The sequence below is a fragment of the Acomys minous genome, assembly GCF_964271855.1.
Source record: "Acomys minous genome assembly, chromosome: 20".
Lineage (NCBI taxonomy): Eukaryota > Metazoa > Chordata > Mammalia > Rodentia > Muridae > Acomys > Acomys minous.
In genome coordinates, this window is record NC_140502.1 from 10,945,721 (window position 1) to 10,970,758 (window position 25,038).

General features: G+C 37.3%; 1 protein-coding gene across 1 annotated transcript; it reads right to left on the minus strand.

Annotated features, from left to right (window-relative positions):
- Nucleotides 1-3,669: 3,669 nt before the first annotated feature.
- Nucleotides 3,670-19,465, minus strand: LOC311590910 (vomeronasal type-2 receptor 116-like; the record flags this gene model as incomplete). Its single annotated transcript, XM_084770204.1, has 6 exons — nt 3,670-4,568; nt 8,258-8,381; nt 10,610-10,837; nt 13,561-14,373; nt 14,661-14,943; nt 19,353-19,465. 6 exons carry the CDS (start codon nt 19,463-19,465, stop codon nt 3,670-3,672), a joined length of 2,460 nt encoding a protein of 819 aa, XP_084626330.1.
- Nucleotides 19,466-25,038: the final 5,573 nt, after the last annotated feature.

The window sequence follows — 25,038 nt, forward strand, 5'->3', positions numbered from 1 at the left end:
GAAATCTTTATGGTTTTGTTATTGTAGTCTTTAATCTTCTTTTCCTATTGTTTGCGTTAGTCCGGTTATAAGTGAGGTACTCTCTCTTTTTTTTTCAGTTTTTTAAAATTAATTTATTCATATTACATCTCAGTTGCTAGCCCATCCCTTGTCTCCTCCCATTCCTCCCTTCCTCCCACTTCCCCCCTACTCCTCTCCCCTCTGTCTGTGTCTGAGGGGGACCTCCTCCCCCTGTATATGCTCATAGGGTATCAAGTCTCTCCTTGGTGACCTATTATCCTTCTTCTGAGGGCCACCAGGCATCTCCATCCAAGGGACATGGTCAAATATGGGGCACCAGAGTTTGTGTGAAAGTCAGATCTCCTTCTCCACTCAACAGTGGAGAATTTCCTGTTCATCGGCTAGTGTGTGTCAGGGTTCGAGGTTTACTGCCTATATTTTCCTTGGCTGTTGCCATAATTTGCGGAGGACCCAGGGCCCAGAGTCGCCTGTAGTTTTCCAGGACCCGCTGGATCCTTCTATTTCCTCATTCTCCCATGCTTCTCCCACCTAAAGTCTCAATAGGATGTCCTCCCCTCTTACCCACTTTCCTGGTAGGTACAGTTTTTCATGGGGACATACACCTTGGACTAGTGTCTCGATATAAGTGAGTATATACCATTTAACTCTTTTTGCTTCTGTGTGAACTCACTCATTATGACAATTTCTAGTTCAATCCATTTGTCCACAAAGTTTGGAAATTCCTTGTTTCTAATAGCTGAGTAGTATTCCATAGTGTAGATGTACCACAGTTTCTTTATCCATTCTTCTACTGAGGGACACGTAGGTTGTTTCCATGTTCTGGCTATTATGAATAAGGCAGCCATGAACATGCTTGAGCATATCAAATGACTCAGAAACACTTAAAGAAATGCTAGACCTCCTTAGTCATTTGTAAAATCAAAATGACACTGAGACTCCATATTACACCCATCAGAACTGCTAAGATCAATAACTCAACTGACACCACATGCTGGCGAGGGTGTGGAGAAAGAGGAACACTCTTCATTGCTGGTGGGAGTGCAAACTAGCACAACCACTTTGGAAAGCTATCTGGTGATTTCTCAGAAAAATGGGAATAGGGCTTCCTCAAGACCCAGCTATTCCACTCCTTGGAATATACCCAGAAGATGCACTACCACACAACAGGGACATATGCTCAACCTTGTTCATAAGTGAGGTACTCTCAGTTAATAAGTTTGCAATAAAATATATTTGTTATGAAAATTGAGTTACACATTTGCACTTTAGTTTTTTACAGTTTGATAAATATGGATCTAGTTCCATTTTTATACATGTAGACATCCACTTAGATAAACATGATGCGTTGAAGATGATGTCTGTTTTCCATTGTATGGTTTTGGTTTTATTGTCAAATATCAAATGGTCATAGGTGTGTTCATTTATTTCATAGCCTTTAATTTGGTTCCATTGATCAACTGGCACATGCAGTTTTTGTTAGTGTTGCTCCATAGTACAGCCTGCGATCAGGGATGGAGTTACCTTCAGAAGATCTTTAATTGTCTAGGATGATTTTTTGCTATTTGGGTTTTTTTGTGTGTTTCCAAATGAATTTGAGAATTGTTCTTTCAAGTTCTAAAAAGAATTGTGTTTGTATTTTGATGGGAATTTCACTGAAAGTGTATATTGCTTTTGGTTAGATGTCCATTTTTTATTAAGTTAATCCTACCAATCCATGAGCATTGGAGATCTTTCCATCTTTTGATAACTTCTTCAATTTTGTCCTTCACAGACTTGAAATTTTATTCATACAGGCATTTCACTTGCTTGGCTAGAGTTATTTTATGTATTTTTGTGGCTATTGTGAAAGGTGTTGTTTCCCTAATTTCTTTCTCAGCTTGTTTGTCTTTTACATAAAGTATGGATACTGGGTTTTAAATTGATTTTGTATCTAGCCACTCTGCTGAAGGTGTTTTTCAGCTAAAAGAGTTCCTTGGTAGAATGTTTGGGATCACTTATGTTTACTATCACATTATGTACCAATAGTGATACTTGGACTACTCCCTTACTAAATCAGAATACTTTCTTCTTCTTTTGTGGTCTTATTGCTCCAGCTAGGAATTCAAGTACTATTTTCAAGAGATACAGAGAGTAGATAGCCCTTTCTTGTCCCTGATTTCAGTGGAATTGATTTAATTTCTCTCCATTTAGTTTGATGTTGACTATTGGCTTGCTTTATATTGCCTTTGCTATATCTAGGTATTTGCTTGTATTCATGAACTTTCCAAGATTTAAGCATTAATGGTGCTGGATTTTTAAAATAATTTTCTGGCATCTAAGGAGATTTTCATGTGGTTCTTTCTTTAAAAGTTTGTTTATATGAAGGATTACACTGGAGGATTTCTGTATGTTGAATTATACCTGCATGAGAGCTTTGGGTGACTTTTCAAGAAGCAAACTGTCTCAGTCACTTTTTCATTTTGGAAGATGCTAACCTACAGTTCTGGTCTACGTAGATAATTAAGTTTTATTCCTGCTCAAGTCTCCGATGTAGTTGAGACCAGATAGTTTAATCTTCCTATTAAACTTAGTTGTTTAGCTGTTAAGATGGTTTTCAGTCTATATAGATGCTTTAAGTTATTCAAGAGGAGATATGAAATATAATTAATTTGCATTCAGAATTTTAAATTCACCACTATAGGAAATATAATTTCTTCAAGAATGCCAAATAGAAGTAGCCAAACACTATGAATGTAACATTTGTATAAGTCTTGATTGTTCTGTGGTTCTTCCTGCTGTAGGTAGTTTATTTTATTTATGTGTAATAATATGTGTATGTAAAAAAGAAATATAAACTTAAAAATTAAAAACTGAAAAGCAAATCTTAGTGAAGATTTTTAAATATATTACTACTTTTAAAAAATAATGCATTTTGAAATGTGTGCATGTGTGTATATGTATGTGTTTAAGTGTGTGTCTTAGAATATTTTTGTGTACACCTATGAGTTCACATAACCATGGTGTCCAAAAGAAGGCATCAGTTGGATTTTCTATTTGGAGCTATTGTACAGGTGGTTGGAATAATCATTTTCTCAAGACTGGACTGGATATTGAATCAGGTCCTCTACAACAGAAAGGCATACTATTAACTAGTAAGTTATCAAGCCATCTTTTGTAACTTTTTTCTTTGTTAATTAAGACATTACTCTCTATTCTAGGTAATATTCCTTTAACTCACATAATACTATTAGAGTATTTTAAAATGCCCCTGTAAGAGGGACATTGTTTCAATTTCATCTGTAAACAACTGTTCACTCTCTGAAATCTCCTTGTATTTTACGCTCACTATTTAACTGTCAAAAAGTCATTCATTCATCCAAGTGTTAAAGAATACTTTGAGTTTATTTTGAAGTTTTTTATGTGAGAGAGGAAAGAACATTTCCATACTGTACACATGCCAAAAAGATAAGTCTCATGAAAAGAAAGGTTTAGCACAAAGAGTATTTGGAAAAGGAAGATAACATAAGTAGATAAGATACTAACTAGCATCACCATTAGAAAAAAGTGTGAGAGTCACTTAGCAAAGAGATACTGTACTACAACCTTATATATGATGGCTGTGTAGACCCATTATTTGTAAGTTTCAGTTCATTCAATATGAGTTTAGGACTAGGATTTCCTCCTGATCTTTTGGATAGAATTTCTTTCAGGTCTTAACAAAATTATGTAGAATTTAGGAACAAAGATGCATCCAAGCATCCCTGCACTGGAAGCCAAGATGGAGAAGATCTCCACAGCAACCATGACCATGCCCTTGGTGCTATGATATACAGGGATGAAGCTGATCCAGACACTGCAGAACACCAGCATGCTGAATGTCAGGTACTTGGCTTCATTGAAGGTGTCAGGCAGGTTTCTTGCCAGGAAAGCCATAGTGAAACTTCCCATGGCCAGGCAGGCCAAATATCCCAGGACACAGTAGAATGCAGTCACTGAGCCCTTGTTGCACACAATGATGATATGGCCATGCTCAGAGTGTGCATCAATATCCACAAATGGAGGAGAAGATCCTAGCCAAATTGCACACAGAATCACTTGGAATAGAGAGCAGAGGGGAATGATGTAGTCAGGTACCCCTGATATAAGGATATACTTCATCCTTCTTCTGGCACCTGTGAGTTTGAAAGCCAGAACTACAGTGATTGTTTTTGCCAGAACTGTGGAAACAGCCACGGTGAATACAACTCCAAATGTGATCTGCTGCAGGATGCAGGTGGCTGTGTTTGGATGCCCAAGGAAGAGCAAGGAGCAGAGGAAACAGGACATGAGTGATATAAATAAGAGGTAACTGAGATTTTTGTTATTGGCCTTTACAATAGGAGTGTCATGGTGCTTCATGAAGACCCCAAGAATCACAGCAGTGAATGCAGTGAAGCACAAGGCTATTAAGGCAAGAGCCATACCTAATGGATCTTCATAGCTCAGAAAGACCACAGCTTTGTCTATACAGTGGTTCTGTTCTGGGTTGGCATACTGCTCCTCTGGACACATCACACATTGATCCACATCTGATGGAGAAAAGGGGGCTTTATTAGTGCTGTTTCAGCATTTTATTGATAGGATATTAGAGAAGCATTGCAGTATGCACATTTTAATACTGTTTATGTCATTCAAGGACAGTGTTGCACAGCAATGTTTTTATTTGATCATACTCACTCTCTTCAAAGAAAACGTAATCCTTTCTATGTTTATTGAATTTTCTTGATGATATAATTTGTAATGTTTTCTGTAAGTACAGATTTCTACATTTTTCTTCTTGTTATACTGAAATGACTTTAGACTCTTGGTTTAGGAAAGGTAAATTCATTAGTGACAGTGTACTTGAGTGTATTTTAAAATAACAAATTCTGTATATTCATTGTGTCCTGAGGCTGTTGACTCTTTTATCATTCTTGCCTCTATGACAGAAGGAGACTCTGTCTTCTATTAGGACAAGACCTGTTGTAAATTTTTGAGTTTCAATTCACTAGTCCAAACACACTCACATAAATGGAATGAGCGGGTTGTGTGTGTGGTTTATATTTGTGTGTGTGTGTGTGTGTGTGTGTGTGTGTGTGTATGTAGAAGTTATAAGGAAGCTTATGTATCTGAGTTTTATTGGAGGTATAAGAACTTTGTAATAGGGTGAGAGTGAGAGTTGAATGACATATAAATATAAAGTTAATGATTGAAAACTGCAAAATATTAAATAACACTGTTCTCTGTTGTATGTTCATCTGGTCAGGGCGACGAGGACTCCTGATACTTGTTAACACTGAGAGTAGAAAACTCTGTACTTACTGAGCTCTAAAACCTTTCATCTTGATTCCATTTAGTTTGGAATCATTCAGCCCATTCCTCCTCCCTTCTTTTAATCTCTATGGGACCCAGTCTCTGTGAGTGGACTCAAGGGTGAAATACACATGGAAAAACAACATGAGCAAGATAACACAAGGATTCCAATAGTGGTAACCAGTATTTTTTTATTTTCCTATAGTACTTCATTCATAAGTTTCAAGATCCAGAATGGCAACTGAAATATATGTGTGTTAAATTTCACCCAGTCTTTGGATAATTGCAGAGAGTGATGATGTGCTTCAACCCATTTCATTATTTTTATCTAGAGGAATGTATTTATGGATAGATATAATTAGTTAATGTTTTTAAACACCTTAGCTCATTGGTTGAACTGTAAAGGGAATATAAATATTTCTCAGAAAATCAGAAATCAAATTCCAATACTTATGTTAGGTGTCTCAAAATTGCATGTAACTCTATCTGCATGTGTTTTCGTAGACTCTCACCTGCATTTGCACTTGTGACATGCATCCACATTCCTCCAAAACATAAACCTAAGTAAAATAAGCATAATTTTCTTGTAATTTTGTGGTAATTGTTAATATGAATCACCTCTACTATTACTTGTTTTTATATTTAGAACAATTTCATTCTATGTAGTTTATTTTAGAGAATGTTGTATGTTGGAATGCACGTATGTAAGAAGCCGTCTTCTAGGAGTTAGTTACCTACTCCTTCTACATGGATCCTGGGCATGAATTCAGTTCATCAGCCTTAGTGTCAGGAGATTTAGACTCTGGTTCAACTCAATTGCCTCTAGTGCTCTTTAAGAACTTTCAGTTAATTATATAGAATGACAGGCAAAATACTTGAAAAATTATCCATTTGCTATTTGCATTTAGGCACCTCTAAATAAATAATCATTTGGTCAACACATTGTGTGTAGATGGTAATAATATGTTGAACTAAATTCTTTCTGTATAAATTATTCTAAGCTATAACATTATTGCATTTAATTGGATGCTGTATACAAACTGTTGGTTACAAGAATGCTCATATTTCCTACATTATGTCTGAAGAATCATTGCCCCCCAATACTTAGAATTACAAAGCATCAGACATTTGAAAATTGGTCTTTGGATATTACAAAATATCTTCCATCTCATTCTTAGCTTCTCATAATTATAAGAGATATATTTTCCCTCTATATTGATATAACAGAGAACTTGTATTTGGTACCCAACAGTGACATGACAGGATCTAGCACATCTGATGCCCTAATCTGTACTGCGTAGAATCCTGTACATACATGGTATGCACAAATCATGTAGGGGAACATACATACAGGCAAAGAGAATAAATAAACATTTTTAAAGATCCGTGACTAGAATCTAATCTACATAGAGCTTTAACTTTTAAAATATATTTTATTAATTGATTCATATTACAGCTCAGGGATGTTATCCTATCCCTGGTATCCTCCAATTTCTCCCTCCCTCCCATTTTTCCCTTAGTCCCCTCCCCTATGACTGTGACAGAGGGGGCCCTCCTCCCCCTGTATATGCTCATAAGGTATCAAGCCTCTTCTTGGTAGCCTGCTATCCTTCCTCTTCGTACCATCTGGCTTCCTCTTCAGGGGGACGCGGTCAAATATGGGGCACCAGAGTTCGTGTGAAAGTCAGACCCCACTCTCCACTCATTCCAAGTGGATAAAAGACCTCAACATAAAACCAGAGACACTAAGTCACTTAGAAGAAAAAGTGGGGAGGAGCCTGAACACATTGGCACAGGAGACAACTTCCTGAACAGAACATCAACTGCCCAGGCTTTAAGGTCAACAATTAATAAATGGGACCTTATGAGGCTGTGAAGCTTCGGTAAGGCAGGAGACGGTGTCAACAGAACAAAGGGACAGCCTACAGACTGGGAAAAGGTCTTAACCACCCCTACATCTGACAACGGTTTAATTTCCAAAATATATAAAGAACTCAAGAAATTAAACACCACAAAAGCAAATTACCCAATTGAGAAATGGGGCTCAGAACTAAACAGAGATTTCTCAACAGAGGAATATCGAATGGCTGAGAAACACTTAAAGAAACGCTCAACCTCCTTAGTCATCAGGGAAATGCAAATCAAAACAACACTGAGATTCCATCTTACACCCATCAGAATGGCTAAGATCAAAAATTCCAGTGACCCCACATGCGGGCAAGGACGTGGAGAGAGAGGAACACTCCTTCATTGCTGGTGGGAATGCAAACTAGTACAGCCATTTTGGAAATATATCTGGCACTATATCAGAAAACTGGGAATAGAGCTTCCTCAAGACCCAGCTATTCCAATCCTTGGAATATACCCAGAAGATGCTCCAGCACACAACAAGAAAATTTGCTCAACCATGTTCATAGGAACCTTATTTATAATACCCAGAACCTGGAAACAGCCTAAGTGTCCCTCAGTAGAAGAATGGATAAAGAAACTGTGTTACATTTACACTATGGAAGACTACTCAGCTATTAAAAAAAGGAATTCCCAAAATTTGTGGACAAATGGATTGAACTGGAAATGATCATAATGAATGAGTTAACCCAGAAGCAGAAAGAGTCTTAGAGTTTTAGAGATAAATCAGTAAGAAAATCTAAATGATTCATGCAACTGAAGTTTGATTATCAAAATCTTTCTTTGAGAAAATGTGATCTTCCGTCAATTGAAAATGAGTCATGGTGGCCATAAACGCATAAGGGTTTATTGTTTGCTGTTCTTCAGGAAATTGTTAATATTTGTATTTCCACAGAGACCTACATAGGAAAGTTATATGTATATTATTTGTCTCTTGTTTTTTTCACAAGTTAAGTATCTCAAAGTGGGTAGGAGATGATGATAAATGTGAAGGTTTCTATACAGCAGCAACACTCACTTGTCTCATTAGAAATTTCATTTTCTGGACATGGGCTGCATTCAAAACAGCAGGTGGCCATTCCTTCTTTCAAGAATTTTCTGAATCCAGGACCACAGTCAGCACTACACACAGAGGGCAATATCTGAGAAAAATTAGACACATGCTGATATCAGATTCTTTACCTACTTCTTCCATATATATTATATTAGCTTGTTGATTTATGAATAACCTTATTCAATAAACATGAACTGATGGAGCACATGTCACTTAGTACATTGTATAGTATCAAGTACATAAACATATGGCAACAAAATTGATGAAAAATTGAATAGCTTCCCAATTCCTAGGAATGTAGTAACAAGAATTGATGGTGTGCTGTATGCTAACACTATAGAACTTCAGCCGGATTTTTCTAGTTAATGATTGTCAACTTGACACCAAGCACAGTAAAAGGACAGAGGAAAATTACTTGAGAAGCTGGGTCCAGCAGACTAGACTGTTCCTATATTTGTGAGGCATTTCATTCCATGGTTATTACGTATGAGTGACGATGCCACTGTGGGAGATGCTCTTGCAGGGCAGGGTTCTATGAGAAATCTAGCAGAACAAGCCAGTATGCAGAGCTTTATCACGGTCTAGATTTACTTCCAATCCACAGATGCCTGTCTTGTCATCCCTAGACAGTCATGGGTGAGACAAATCAATGTTTTCCTTACTTTGCTTAGGGTCAGTATTTAATCACAGCAACCGATGTTGCCATCTTCAATCCTCTTATAATAATTATTAATTTGTTGCCTAATATGACATTGAACATTCTTTCATTTAAGTCTATAACAGTAGAGTTATGTTATTCCTTTCCATATCTTCATATTTTTGTTTACTTTTTTACATTGGGATATGTATATGGGTAGCAGAGCATTGTTTATATTGTTTTGAATTCTGTGTGCTCTTCTCGTGGTTCCTTATGTAATATTCTACTAAAATGTGGTTATAACAACAATGAGTTTTCATTTCTTCTTACAGAATTGATATATATTTCAGTAGCTACACCTTCAGCTCATATGTTCTTTTCCCTTAGATATACTTTTCTTATCACACTGAAGAGAATAATTTACTATAAGTTTTATATTTTCTGAGCAATAGGACATATCACTTGATATCAAAGTTTAAGACATTCCTGAAATTCAATCTTTTAAAAATTCAATGACCTTTGAAGTTGGGCAATTTCCACATCACAATTCATAGCTATAGTATACATATCACATATCATGTGAAATTTCTTTTGTTAAAGCCACATTTGTATTCCTATCAATCCACCCCATGTAGAGAATTAAAAAGGAAACCCCGTTATTGGTTGGAATGAACGATATCATAATTCAGGGGGTTAAACAAGATTCTCCTGGTGAAAAATTTATTCTCTAGTGTATCACTCAATGCTGTAGATATGTTACATTGTCAGTAAAAATTATTGCTCAAGAAGAGGACCCATGTTTGACTTTGAAAACCCATTTTTTGGTCAGAAATCCATCTTAATTTCCCAGGAACGTGAATCACTTCTTAGAATCCATATGCATTACATGTGCCAGTATTGCATAGACATATATACAGATACACCATTCATAAACATGCCAAAGAAAAAATTAGTTGAATAAAAACCAAGGTTATAAATCTTAGAAAATCTAACATAGTTCATGAAATTTAAATTCATATATAGGAGCATTTAGAATTTAGAAGCTCAATCTAAAAAGGATTGAACAGTATTAAATAATAAAATGAATGATATTTTTCTTTACTCCATCCTAACAATAACATCAATATCTTTGAAATCTGTGCCAGAGGGGCAACAGAAGTGGAAAAATCACTGTGTTGTAAAAGGACTGGAACCAAAAAACACTTGTTCACTTTAGAGCAAGCAATATAAAACAGTAGTAAAACACAGTGTTTTAGTTATATTAACCAGAAAGAGAGGCTGGGCGGTGGTAACACACACCTTTAATCCCAGAAACAAGGAGGCAGAGTCAGGTGGATCGTTGTGAGTTCAAGGCTAGCCTGGTCTACAAAGCGAGTCCAAGACCAGCAAGGCTACACAGAAAAACCCTGTCTTGAAAAACCACAACCAACCAACAACCAACCAACAAAACACCCAAAAACCAGAAACAGATCTAATATGATAAATGTAACTGTATGGAAATTAGTTCAACTAACTTATAAATATATCACATCAAAAGAAAAAAATAAGAAACCAAGTATAAGAGGACACCTTTTGATGCCTTATCTGACAATCTATTTTATTTCTCTAATTTAGAATGTGCACCCATGACCCTGTTTACTGGTGAGTCAGGTAAATCAGTACAATCAGTTCAAATCTACCTTTGTACTTCCTGTGGCCCACTCCATCATGTCTGCTGATAAATGGAGCTGTTTGCCATGTGGAAAATAGGGGCTGAAACTTCCAATCTTCAACTTAATTCCAAGACCTTGTTGCAAATTGTCAATAGAGAAAATGTCAGTTTTCCTTTGCAGTTTTTCTCTTTGGTTCATAGTCACTCTGTCACCAACTGGGTTTGTGAAGTGGATATTCCTCAGAATGTCATAAAGCTGAAATAGAAATAGCATACTGTAGTGCACAGTCCCTTTCTTGAAGCCAGACTGTGTAATCTCACATTATCTTAAGGGCAAATTCAATGAACATATCCAGGAGCAAAATCTCAGTGACAGCAACTGGATAAATGAAATTATCAACTGTGTGACAATCTGGAGACCTAAGACATGGAGGCCTTCTGGGAGGATATGAGAGTGAGTCTAGGTAAGAGTCCTAGTAGCAAGGGTCATGGAGACTAGACAGCACTCTTTGTGGAGGGAAGGGAACACCATCCCACCCAACAAAACTTCAGCCCAAAATTTACCCTGCCTATGGGAAGTGCAAGGATAAAGATAGCGGTGGGATTGAGGGATGTCCAAAAAATGCCTGGACCAATGGGAGACCCACCCCATGGGAGAAAGCCAGACCCTGACACTATTAATGACATTCTGCTGTGCTTGTACATGGGAGCCTAGCAAAGCTGTTCTTTGAGACCCTACACTCAGAAGTGGATGGAAACACATGCTGAGATTCACAGCTGAACACAGGGTGAAGGGTATGAAGTCTAGTGGAAAAGTTGGGAGGAAAGAAAGAAGTATCTGGGAGTAACAGAGCTCCACAAGTAGTCCAAAATAGGAAGTGAACTGGGCCCAGAGGGGCTTATGGAGATTGAAACAAACACTGAGGATCATGCATAGGCTGGGCCTAGGTCCCCTACACAGATAAAGCCAATGGGAAGTTTAGGATTATATGTGCCCCATAATAGGGAGAGAGCAGGATGTCTCAAATTAGGACTCAGAGTTGGATCTCTATGATCCCTACAACCTAGTGGAGTTACCTTACCTGGCCACAGGGAAGAGGAAGTGCTCAGCCCTGATGCAACTTGATGAACTTGAGTGAGTGCATAAGAGGGATCCTCTTTTCTGAGGAGTAGGGTAGTGGGGGTGAACATAAAGTGTGACTAGGAGGATCTTAGAGAAAAGCCTACTCTCAGGATATAGAGAATAAAGAAATGAATTAAATTTAAAAATTACCAAATGTTACTAGAGTTTTATAGCTCTCAAGAGCATACTACAAAACACAGAGACATACTTGCAGAACCAGATGAGATATGTAGTATGAACACACACACATACACACTGACACACAGATAGACACTGACACACACATGTGGGAAGCCGCGCCCACATTCGCCATTACAAGATGGCGCTGACACCCTGTGTCCCATGCTGACAAACAACTAATCTGCGCATGTGCGAAGGGATTTTCCACTCGTTGTGCTCTGCCTCTCCCGTGGCATCATCTCGCCCGATGAGCAACAGCCAATCAGGGACTGACATCCTAAGCGGAGGACAGTTTCCTATATAAGGGAGGGGTTTCTGCTGTTTGCTCTCTCTGTCTCCGTTTTTCGTGTTGTAAGCTTATGCTCTTCCTCTCAAGAGGCAGTAAAGCTTTACTCCAGAAGGATCCTGTTTGTGTGTGCAGCGTCGTTCTTGCTGACGAGACGGTAACGCAAGACACACACACACACACACACACACACACACACACACACACACACACACACTCCTACACAGAGAGGTTTCTTAATCATACAGAATATACACACAGTGCAAGAACAGAATTAATTATACCCAAATACACATACACGCCCCCAAACCTATAAACATATCAAGCACACACAGGTAGAGAAATATACAGATGTAGAAGAATACAAAATGCATTCATAGATAATCACATACATTCCCTGAAAGGTACTCAGAAGACAAACAGATAAAAACACCCACAATGAGTGACATTGACAGATAGATAAATTTACCGTCGTATACAACAGGAAGATCCAGATACACATAAAGTCACACACACACACACACACACACACACAGACACACACACACACAGCAACACAGATATACCTACATGCAAGCACATAGACCAAAACACAAAAAATAACACACCCAGTCACCTCACAACACATTCACTGACAAATACACACAGAAAGATCAAAACAGACACAAACACACATACAGAAAGATACTGCTACATTAAAAATTTTATATTCACTCCCACAGATACTTGGAAAGATGGGCATGTGGAATGAAAAATCTATACACAGGAACAGCAACACAAATGTGCAAAGTGACGCACAACAACAGGAAAAACATACAGATATACAAAGTGATTAGTATAATTTTCACATATGAGCAAACATGTATGTACTGAATTGAATTCCAGCACTGTTTCCTTGGTAGCTACTCTCACAAACCACAGTAAGGATACTAGTACATACAGTGGGTGCTGAATCAGTTTAAAACCTTGGGGAAAACATTTGTACAGTTATTACAGCATATTTGACAATTAATGAACAAGGGCTTATCCTCTCATCATGGAGAGGATTAATTTGCAAACAGTGATTAAACTTCCAGTTTTGAACCAGTGTGATGATATTAAGGATCTTTGTATCAAAGTCAATAGGCATCATAAAGAAATTTTCCTACCACACTAGTGCCTTTAAATTTTGCATTTTTATTTGTATTTTTTTCTTTTTTCTTTAAATAATTTATTCAGATTATATCCCAATTGTTATCTCCTCCCTTGTATCTTCCCATTAACCCTTTCCCCTTTTTCTCTCTACAAAGCCTTTTATTTCATTTCTACTGCACTCGCATGGCGCCTGTGAGAGCCTTATAAAAGTATGTCTTTGATGACATCAAATATTATACAACAGAAGAAACAGTACCTTAAAGCACTGATGACTGGAGTTCTTCCATGTGCTTATTTCCTGATGAGCTAGGTAGTGAAAAAACCACTCATGACTGGCATGAGCAAAGGCGTACACAGCGTTGTATATGTCATAACTGCTACCACTAAAGGCCATGTCAAAAGTGTGTTCCATTAGCCACTGCAACGTGGCATTGGATGAGCAGTTCTTCATTGTGTTACAGTTAGATGCCATGTCATCACAGCTAAAGTCCATCCACTCCAGGCTTGCCAGGTATTTGTCAGTGTATTTGATAGGGTTCACTGTCTGGACAAAATTTTTGAAACCTGAAATGTCCGGATGATGGTGTTCAAAACTAAGAGTCCCATGAAATGAGTCCAGTGTGTAGTCCCTCTTACTTATAGTGGCATCCCACTGAGAGGTTGTGATCCATATTCTCTTTATACCTAGAGATTCCCACCTTCTTACACTCAAAGCCAGTGTATACTCTATGTCACCATAAACGATGACAACATTTGTGGAAGATGTCATGATTTGGTTGTAATACACTTCTGCTCTTGACATGTATAACTCCATGTTGACTGGGATCATGCTCACAAAGGCAAAGCAGACTGTGTTTTTTTCCATCTCTCTCCTCAAATAAGAGAGAAATTGGATGCCCTGATGATTGTCTGAGATGACTAGCCCAATCCAGTTCCATTTGAAATAAAGTAGGAAGGAGACCATGGCCAGGGCTAAAGATATGCCCTTAGGGCCCATCTGATATAGAAAAGGATATTGTTCATGATCATTTAGGACATGATGGAAAGGTCCAAATGTAAGCAGAAAGACCTAGGACACAGGTAGCAGCATGAGGCAGCATGAATATGTAAGAACTTGTAAACACATTTCTCTTCAGAGAGTTCTAGAGAAACCAATTAGCTGTTACATCTTCCCCCATTTCTATTTCAAAGAAGGGCATGTGCGTAGAAGACCTATCATGTCTCTAAATAGTTAGGCCTTTGAACACATAGATTGATGTAATCATGAGGTCATTCTCCTCCTTTAACTATTGTTAGGATCTCTGAATCCTACCCAAAGAGACATGATATCAAAATTCCCACTCCAAAAACTCTCACCTGGTAACTTACGAACTGGTTCACGAATGTCTGTATTGTTGCTGTTGTTTCCCAGCTTGTTCCTGTAAGTAACACTCTACACACTGGCTTTCTTGTACAGTCATAATTAGGTAGAGCATTGTTTATGGCCGTACGCATATGACTGGTGAATTGTGGCAGTGTCTTACAACCAAATCCAATGTAGTCAAACAGAGAGATATTTGGTAAAAGACTAGGGTTCCTGTTGACTTCATCCATGGAAAAAGCCAATGCAAAAGGAAATCGCTGGCTTTCTGGTGTTGTGCTGTAAAAGGAATCAGTGTTTATTATGGGCAGAGATATACAGCTAATCATTTGTAATGAATACAAGAAATATCCTTTACTGAACAATATTTCCTCCCACCTCCAAAGATTGAAAAAGATGTACTCTGTGGTGAGATTATAATGACATGAGAAGCTGGAAACTATAAGAGCTTTAAAAACTTCTGAGAGTGTGTCTCCAATATACAATATGTGATATTGACATCTTCCACAGAGACTGTTTCTATGTCTTGTTTTTGGATACTGTCTCAGAAGGTAAAGATAAGAGCATAAGGTTGACCAAAGAGAATTTCTAAAGAAATCTTTAATTTGAAATTATTGAGCAATATAAAAATATATGTGATTGTGAGATGTCTTAGGTTTTTATCATGAAATTAATGGAATTAGCTAAGGCAGTTGAAGGAAGAATTATGAGTGCAAGTCATCCTTCTCATGGCCTATATTTTGCTCCTGCCCTTGAATTTATTTCTAATTAGTGGCAATATATTTAACAAATCACCTCATATCGGTCTCTATCTTCTGTGTTTTTTCTTCCAGTTTGTCTACTAGAGAAATAAAATCATTTTGTAAATTTTACTGTTATACAAATTTTTACCTGTACAGAATAATTGATAAAAATGTATGTATGCACATGTTTGTGTGGACAATAAATTTTATAGGTCACAATATGATAATACAATACACGGTTTTTAAAATTTATACATTGCTCTAGAATATTCTGACTCAAATGCACATGCACACACTGTGTAATTTACTGAAAAGAGAATAAGATCACAAGCCACCACCCAATTATGATTTACCTATTTTCTGTTTACACACACATGTGATGCAGTCACCCTGAGCATGTCCTTGTAACATAATTTTACTACTAGAAGACATCCTTAGCTAGATGATGTGGTGCTACATGCTTTGTAATGGCGGCACTCAGGAAGGCAGATGCAGTCAGATTACTGTTAGATTGAAGACATCATTTTCTATGAAATGAGTGCAGAACAGCCAAGACATTACCAAAAAATGTCTCAAAAACATTATTTTGACCAACTCTCTGGTAACACTAACATAACTGTAGCTCCCTACTGAGATCAAGGAACATTCAGAAACTCCCGTATCTTTGTAAATGCCATAATTTATGTTTCTAAAATGGAATACAAAAATGTGTGAGAATGTTAAATTTTAAATAAAAACAGGCACCACATCAATTATTGTAAAATAATAGCATATTGTAGCTTTGTTCATGAAAAAAATAATTCCTGTCTTTTCCATGTAAAGTCCTATCTGACCAATATACATCAAACTTACTCCATCATTCTGAATGATTCACTCAGAATTAAATACAGTTAGGTTCCATTTAAAATTTGTATCTCTGTGGTGTTTTTATTTATAAAAATAGTCTCTATTAGAATATTCTTTACTTATACAGAGAACATTTATCATTGAGAATTTCAGTAACAGAAAAAGGAATTGAGATTCAGGACTTGTGCTTTCAATCATTATATCCTACAACAATGTTGGGAAACATCAAAATTTTAAGCTGTATTCATAACCTAGTTGTCCAATGTTCTGTGTTTGAAAGAAATGAGACGGTCAGAAACTTTGTATGAATCCTTTATTTCTAAAACATTCAGCTATACATAGCAAAATTACAGAAAGAGAAATGAAAGAGGTAAATATGACATAAGTGTCATTAAATAAATAATTCATACATAAAGGGAGAAGATGTATGGTTAGTGAATAATGGCAAAATTGAATTAGTAAGTAGCTTCTCTGTCTGTTCTCAAGTGTTGCCACCTATTATAGGACAAAACTGCCACTCAGGCAAACAATAATGGATGTAAACTGTAAACAGTATGAGTGACAACCTCACTTTTCAAAGAATCCAAATATATCCTTTACAGTCCAAGTGTGTGAAGCACTCACCTTGGTTATATATAAAAGCTAGTGTTTGTACAACTATACAAGTGAGTATGGAGCAACAGGAACATAGTTCCCAGTAACCTGATCTCTTACTTCCATTCTCAATCCAACTTGAGAAACCACAGTGTGTCCACATGCAAGGAATTGGAGAGAGTGTCTTTGTATCTATGTGGAAGCTCTCAAGAGCCATGTGTAGCACAAACACTACTAACACAAGCAGTACAAACACTACATGCACTAGGAGATACAGCTGACTGTATAGTCATTTACTGTAACGTACTTAGGATAAAACTTGTTGAAATATATGGGGTTGCTTTCAGTCATACATCACTGGCTATGTTGCAATGGAAACTATGAATAGGAGGGCTATATCTGTTGGGTCACTGTGAGGGATTTTTTTTCAGTCAGCCTACAGCTTTAAATAAGGTGCCTAACAGAAATAAAATCAGAAAACACCTGAAAAGCATTAAGAGTAGAAAGAAATCACAGTGTCTGTAAAGAAGTGATAGTTCACTCTTGTTATACAGGCTGCAGGAACAGGGCAACAGACTCAAAATATTGCTATGATCCTCATCAAATACCCCACAGAAATACGTGTCAGGATATTTACATGGAAGATTTTAAATGCACTTACGATTCATTCAGATATTCATTCCAATGCTCTCTGCTTATTGCCTCAAAGGTTGGTTGAAGGAAGAAGACACAATTTGGCCCCAAGTGCAGTTCTTTATCTTCCTTCAACTTCATTCTCCAATAGCACCTGGGATGAATGAAACTGGCCAGGATAAGGGGGGTGTTCAGTAGCAAGCAATGGAAAATCCAAGCACACATACTTGTCCTGCCTTAAACCTGGGCAATGTGGAATCTGAACCGCCATCAGCACATCAAATGAGCACCTATGGTTTTTGACCTGCTTTTATTTCTCTGGTCAAAGAGACTCTAGCTGTATGTTCTTGTTTCCTTGTTTTCCACATTGATCCTGATCCCAGGAGGAATTTACAACACCTTTCTCTCTGGGGTGCAACTGATGTCCACAGACCATAGTTTAAGCATGGATAGGTAAATAAATATATGAATAGTTCAGTCCCAGGTTCCATGAAATCACTCTGGCTTCAAAATTGAAAGCCCCTGGGAGCAAAGTCTTTTGCCCAAATTTGTTTCTTGGAATGTCCTAAGATAATGATTGTGTGAGTACAATTATAAATGATGTCAGTGTATTGTGTCAGATGGTCAACAGTGAGACATGCAGAAATGGTTTAGGAAGGACTCACAACACTCCAATTCATATGGACACATTTGGAATTGTATTGTAAAATCCAATTCAGAAAGAGTCTGTACACATTTAAAGCAACTGAGGCTCAAAAAAGCAAGCATATTGGGGACTATGCTACACTTCACAGTCGTACAGATTATCCAAACAAAACCTTTGCTTCCAATGTCTTGAAAATCAATAAACCTGTCAAACATAGAAATCAACTCTGTATTGCTATAATCTAAAATTATCTAGTTCATCACAGAATCAGAGCTGGTGTACAAATTAAAGGTTGATATTAAAGGCTCAGCAAGATCTAGAGAGAACATGAGATCTGTGTACCTTGTTTCATCTTTTATCAAATTCCAATCAGTCCTATACCCAACCAATCATTATTCATGAGGATGTAATCTGAATATTTGAGTTCTATATCATTTTCTCCATCCCAGATTCTGATTTTTAAAATCAATACTGTGTCCTGACCCATTTCTTCCACATTATGTTTGATTTACTAAATTGCTTTTTCTCATTTTGCGTTCCAGTCATGGCTGTGAAGAAGTATTGTCTTGAGTATCTCAGAGCAAATAACAACTGGGAAACAACACTGTTTAATCTGTAAACCCTTATGTAATCTTTCTATTAATCTGCTGATGATTTCATGCTTATGAGCTTCTTGAAATGTGTGTGGAATTCAAGAAAGGCAGGAGAAATACAGAAAATTGTCAGGTTTGTGTGCTGACATAGCATATTTAGCATTTGAGATGAGAACACAAGGTTTGTGTATTTCTCTGTGTCTTGTTGTATAGTTAAGAAACATCATTTAACTTATACAAGTTCTGTTGTTCTGTGATGAGCTCTCCTGGAGTGCTAAGACATGGACAGAAAGGAAAGTCATCAGGGAAGGCTTTCCTAGGAAGACTGATAAAAAAAATCTTTTAAGCTGGCAAGTGAAATTTCCACTATGTGAGGTGGAGAGTGGTATCCAGTTTTAGTGTGTAATTATTATTTATTTAAAAATTCTTACAATTTATCGGGGTACCTTTTGGAACAGTCATTCACATGTGTCAGGTACCTAACAAGCATTTTTCTCTGTGTCATCCATATCTAGTATTAATCTTACTACTGATTTCATTCTTCAGTTCAAAATCCTATTTTGATTCTATGTCATTTGTGAGTTTGTGTTTTCTTCTGTATTTTTCTAAATACTGGTTTCACCTCTCTCCCACATCCCAATCTCTTCAGCCATTTTCAGGCGTAAGTACAGTCCATACATGGCCCCTGGTTGATATTGCAGTCTTATCCAACCCCCTTTGGCACATATTATTTTGCTGTTGGTCATCCTGCGAAGCTAGTTTTTTCTCCAAGACATACTTTCCTTCTACTTTTCCTCAAGCTGTGCTCTGCCCCATGTCTCAATGTTAGTCTCAGCATTCAATTGATTTATTGGGTGATCCTCTTAAAGGACTGCTATGGTAGGGTCTTGTCTTGAATATAACAGAGTATTGTTAATACTGTAAGAGGTTGGCTCTCGTGTATGGTGTTGGTATGAATTATTTGGACATTCCCTCAATTTCTGCTCACTCTTCATCCTCTCACATCATGAAGGCAGGGTAAGTTTGGGTTCAAAGTATTTTTTGGGTTTGTTTCCATTCCCCACTCACTACTAAGCATGCATTCTTAATAGAGGCTGGCCTCTTCAGTCTCCATGTCCCCTGCTGGTGGGTTGTCTTAGCTAGAGTCACCACAATGTCATTTCCCTCTGATGTGGCATCGAGTTGATAAACCAAGAAGATATTTCGTAATCATGCTCACCTCTCCTCTGCACTCCTATGTGTCTTCCAGAATCCAGCTGAATTCCAGAGTGATAGCCATCTCCACAGGTATTTACTGTGTGTGCCCCCTCCTATCTAAATCCCCACCTGTCTCTTCTTAATATAATCAGATTTTTCTTAAAGATTTATTTATTTTTTTATGCATACAGTGTTCTGCCTACAAGCATGTCTGCAGTCCAGAAGAGGGCACCAGATCTCACTGCAGATGGTTGTAAGCCACCATGTACTTGCTGGAAATTGAAACCAGGACCTCTAGAAGTCTACCCAGTGCTCTTAACCTCTGTGCCTTCCCTTTAACCCAATGTAACCCTATTTATATATAAAATGTGGGTTAAGTAAAAATTTTATACAATGAAATACATTTTTCGTTAAATGCTCAGTTTTATTTTCTCATTTTTGATGACTGGTAGATGATTAGAATATGAGGATAAGAAAATAAAACTGGGAGATAGAGGTGACTAATGAGAGAGGTGGAAGAGGCCTTTGCCAGATGTAGCTCTGGTGTAGATATTTTCTGAGTCTGTAGGCTGTCACTTTGTTAGGTTGACAGTGTTTTATGCCTTCTGGAAACTTCTCAGGCTCATGAGGTCCCATTTATTGTTTCCCTGAGAGCCTGCGATGTAAATGTTCTGTTCAGGAAGTCATCTCCTGTGCTAATGTATTACAGGCTCTTACCCACTTTTCTTCGAACTGATTTAGTGTGTGTGTGTGGTTTTATGTTGATGTCTTTAATCTGCTTGGACTTGAGTTTTGTGCATGGTGATAAATATGGGTCTACTTGCATTTTTCTACATGTAGACATCCCATTAGACCTGCACCATCTGTTAAAGATGCTATCCTTTCCCCATTGAATAGATTTGGATTCTTTGTCAAAAATCAAGTGTCCGTATATGTGTGCCTTCATGTGTGGGTCTTCAATTCAATTCCATTGATCAACGAGCCTATTGCTGTGCCAGTACCATGCTGTTTTAATTACTTTTGCTCTATGCTACAGCTTGAGATCAGGTATGGCGATTCCTTTGGCGGATCATTTATGGTACAGGATTGATTAAGCTATTCTGGGTTTATTGTTTTTCTATATGAAGTTGAGAATTGATTTTTCAGTGTCTTTAAAAAACTGTGTAGGCATTTTGATATGGATTACATGAATCTGTGAATTGCTACAGGTAAGATGTCCATTTTTACTGTTAATTCTCCCAATCCACGAAAAAGGAAGATCTTCCCATCATCTGATGTCATCTTCAATCCCCTTCTTCAGAGATTTGAATTTTTTTTTTCAAACAAGTGCTTCACTTGCTTGGTTAGAGTTACTCATAGATATTTTATATTGCTTGTTGCTATATTGATTGTCATTTGTATATACGAAGGCTACTGACATTTTTGAGTTAATTTTGTATCCAGCCACTTTGCTGAAGTGGCATTTTGGGGGTCACTTATGCACAGTATTATATCATGTACAAAAAGGGATAATTTACTTCCTGCTTTCCCATTTGGAATCATGGATATCATTTTGTTGTCATATTGTTCTGGCCTGAACTTCACGAACTATATTGAAGAGACATGGAGAAAGTGGGTAGCCTTACCTAGTCCCCGTGTTTAGAGGAATTTCCTTAAGTATCTCTTTATTTAATTTGATGTTGGCTATTGGCTTGCTGCATATAGCCTTTATTATGTTCAGGTGTGTGCCTTGTATCACTGATCTCTCTAAACCTTTAAACCCAAATGGATGTTGGAGTTTTAAAAATGCTTTTTCTACACCTATGGAGATGATCATGTGTTTTGTTTTTCCATTTGTTCCTATGGTGGATTACATTGATGGATTTCCATATTTTAAAAATCCCTGCATGCCTCGAATGAGGCCTACCTGGTCTTGTTGAATGATGTTTTTGATGTGCTCTTGTATTCGGTTAGAGAGTATGTTAGTGAGTATATTTGCACCAAAGTTCATAAGAGAAATTGGTCTGAAATTTTCTTTGTTGGATCTTTGTGAGATTTAGGTATCCAAGTGACTGAGACTTCATAGAAGGAGTTTGAGGGTGTTCCATCCATTTCTATTTTGTGGAGTAGCAAGTGGAATCCTTCATGAAAATTGTCCATTTCCCTCAAGTTCAAGTAGACCAATGACCTCAACATAGAACCAGAGACACTGAATCATTTAGAAGAAAAAGTGGGGAAGAGCCTGGAAAACCTTGGCACATGAGTAAACTTGCTGAACTGAACACCAACAGCCCAGGTGTTAAGGTTAACAATTAACAAATGGGACCTAATGAGACTAAGAAGCTTCTGTAAGGCAGGAGACAGTGTCAGAACAAAGCGTCAGCCTACAGACTGAGAAAAGATCTTCACCAACCCTACATCTGACAATGGTCTATTATTCAAAATACAGAACTGACTCAAGAAATTAAACACCAACAAACCAAATAACCCAATTAAGAAAAGGGGCTCTTCTTGATCGTTTTAGATCAAGATAAAGAATTTAAGCTATTAGAGTTGAGATAAGATAGATATTGAATCTCATTTGGAAATCTAGACCCAACAAGACAGGAAAAACACTTATGTCAAACGAGACGAATGCAGATGGCCAAGTCACCATGAATGTAACATATATAGAACTCATTATTCTTATGACTGTCACATGGTTCTTCCTGCTGTATGTCGTTTGTTTTATACATGTGTAATAAAATAAAAGAAGAAAAGGCGCTCAGAACTAAACAGATACTTCTCAGCAGAGAAATATCAAATGGCTGACAAACATTTAAAGAAATGCTCAATGTCTTTAGTCATCACAAAATTGCAAGTCAAAACGACTGTGAGATTCCATCTTACACCCATCAGAATGGCTTAGATCAAAAATTCAAGTGACACCACATGCTGGCAAGGATGTGGAGAAAGAGGAACACTCCTTCATTGCTTCTGGGAATGCAAAGTTGTACAACCACTTTGAAGAAGCTATCTGGTGAACCTTCGGAAAGGTGGAAATTGGTCTTCCTCAAGACCTAGCTATTGCTCTCCTTGGAATATCCTCGGAAAATTCTCCACCACACAACAGAGACATATGCTCAACCATCTTCATAGCAGCCTTATTCATAATAGCCAGAACCTGGAAAAAGCCTAAATGTCCCTCAGTTGAAGAATGGATAAAGAAACTATGGTACATTTACATGATGGAACACTAAGCTATTAAAGGCAAGGAAATTCTGAAATTTGTGGATAAATGGATGGAACTAGAAAAGATAATAATGAATTAGTTAACCCAGAAATTGAAGGAATTATATGGTATATACTCACTTATAATTAGGCACTAGCCCAAAAGGCATGGCCTATGAAAGTCTTCACTTACCAGGAGATTGGGATACATGGGAGGACATCACACTGGGATTCTTGGTAAGAAAAATATAGGAGATTGGGAAATAGAAGGATCCAGAGGATCGTAAAAACCTACAAGAAGAACCTTGTAATAGGAAAATCAGGTCCCAAGGGCGAGTCTGTTCAAACTATTGCTCTCACTGAGGACATTACAAGTAGTAAACTTTGAACTCCTAGTTGGATCTAGCCAAAGGACAGGAATTCTCCAAGGTTGGGTGGAGAGCAGGGACTAACTGTGACATGAACTGTGGTGCCCCATATTTTCCAACCTCCTATTGGTGGGGAGCCTTGTTGGCACTCAAAGAAAGAATAAGCAGGCTACCAAGATGAGACTTGATAGCCTATGAACATAAAGTGGGGGAGGAGATCCCCCTTGATCATAGATCTAGGGGAGAGGAATAGGGTGAAAGTGGGAGGGAGGGAAGAATGGGAGGATACAAGTAATGGCATAAGAACGGAGTTGTAAAATGAATGAATTAATTTTTAAAAGATCATGTTACTGTGGCTGTTCCGTCCTGCTATGTCCACTCTGTCTACCTTGGCATAGAACTCAAATTTAAGATTATTCTTCAAAGATTATATGTATATATATATATATATATATATATATATATATAATTTCTACTGTAATATGAGGTATTATATCCACTCTACTCAAGTAGATTACGCGGTCTATTTCTAATACCTTAAAACTGGTATTGCAGTTTGTTTAAGATAATTGGTACAAGCTAATTGTTAGTTGATCAAATCATGTTCATGTCAATTATAAGTCTGTTTTTTAACACAATTATGTATGTCCTACATTAAACAGATAGATATGATTCTATAGATATATGTGGTAAAATCATTAGATAATGTCTTGAAATCTCCCAAAGATCCACAGAATATGACATGTAAAGATATTTTTATTATTTTAAAGATTTTTGGGAACAAGACAGGTTAAACACTGACAATACCCAGTCTACCTCAAAGAAGATGATGAACACCAAAGAACCTCTTTATGGAGATGGTTTCAAATGCTGCAACTTGCCATTGGGCAAAAAGTCCCATTTCTGCCTCATTCTGCCAAGGACAGAATTCTGCGCAAAAGTGGGTAAATCTGCATGGAAGCAAAGTTGATGGCAAAACTCTGCCAAGACAGGGCAAGCAAGTTCTCGACAGTTCCTGACTCAATAACATATCTGTGTGCATGTATGTACATGTATGTATTTCAGTGTGTGTCTTAGAATATTTTTGTGTACACCTATGAGTTCACATACACATGGTGTCCAAAAGAAGGCATCAGTTGGATTTTCTGTTTGGATATTGTTACAGGTGGTTGGAATAATCATTTTCTCATGACTGGACTGGATATTGAATCAGGTCCTCTACCACTGAAAGTCATACTATTAACTAGTAAGCTTTCAATCCATCTTTGTAACTTTTTTATTTGTTAATTAAGACATTACTCTCTATCCTAGGTAATATTCATTTAACTCATATAATACTGTTAGGTGTATTTTACCATCCCCCTGTAAGAGGGACATTGTTTCAATTTCATCTGTAAACAACTGTTCACTCTCCAAAATTTCCTTGCATTTTACTCTCACTATTGAACTGTAAAAAATGTCATTCATTCATCCAAGTGTTAAAGAATACTTGGAGTTTATTGTTAAATTTTTTTATGTTAGAGCAGAAAAGACTTTTCTGCACTGTACACACGCCAAAAACATAA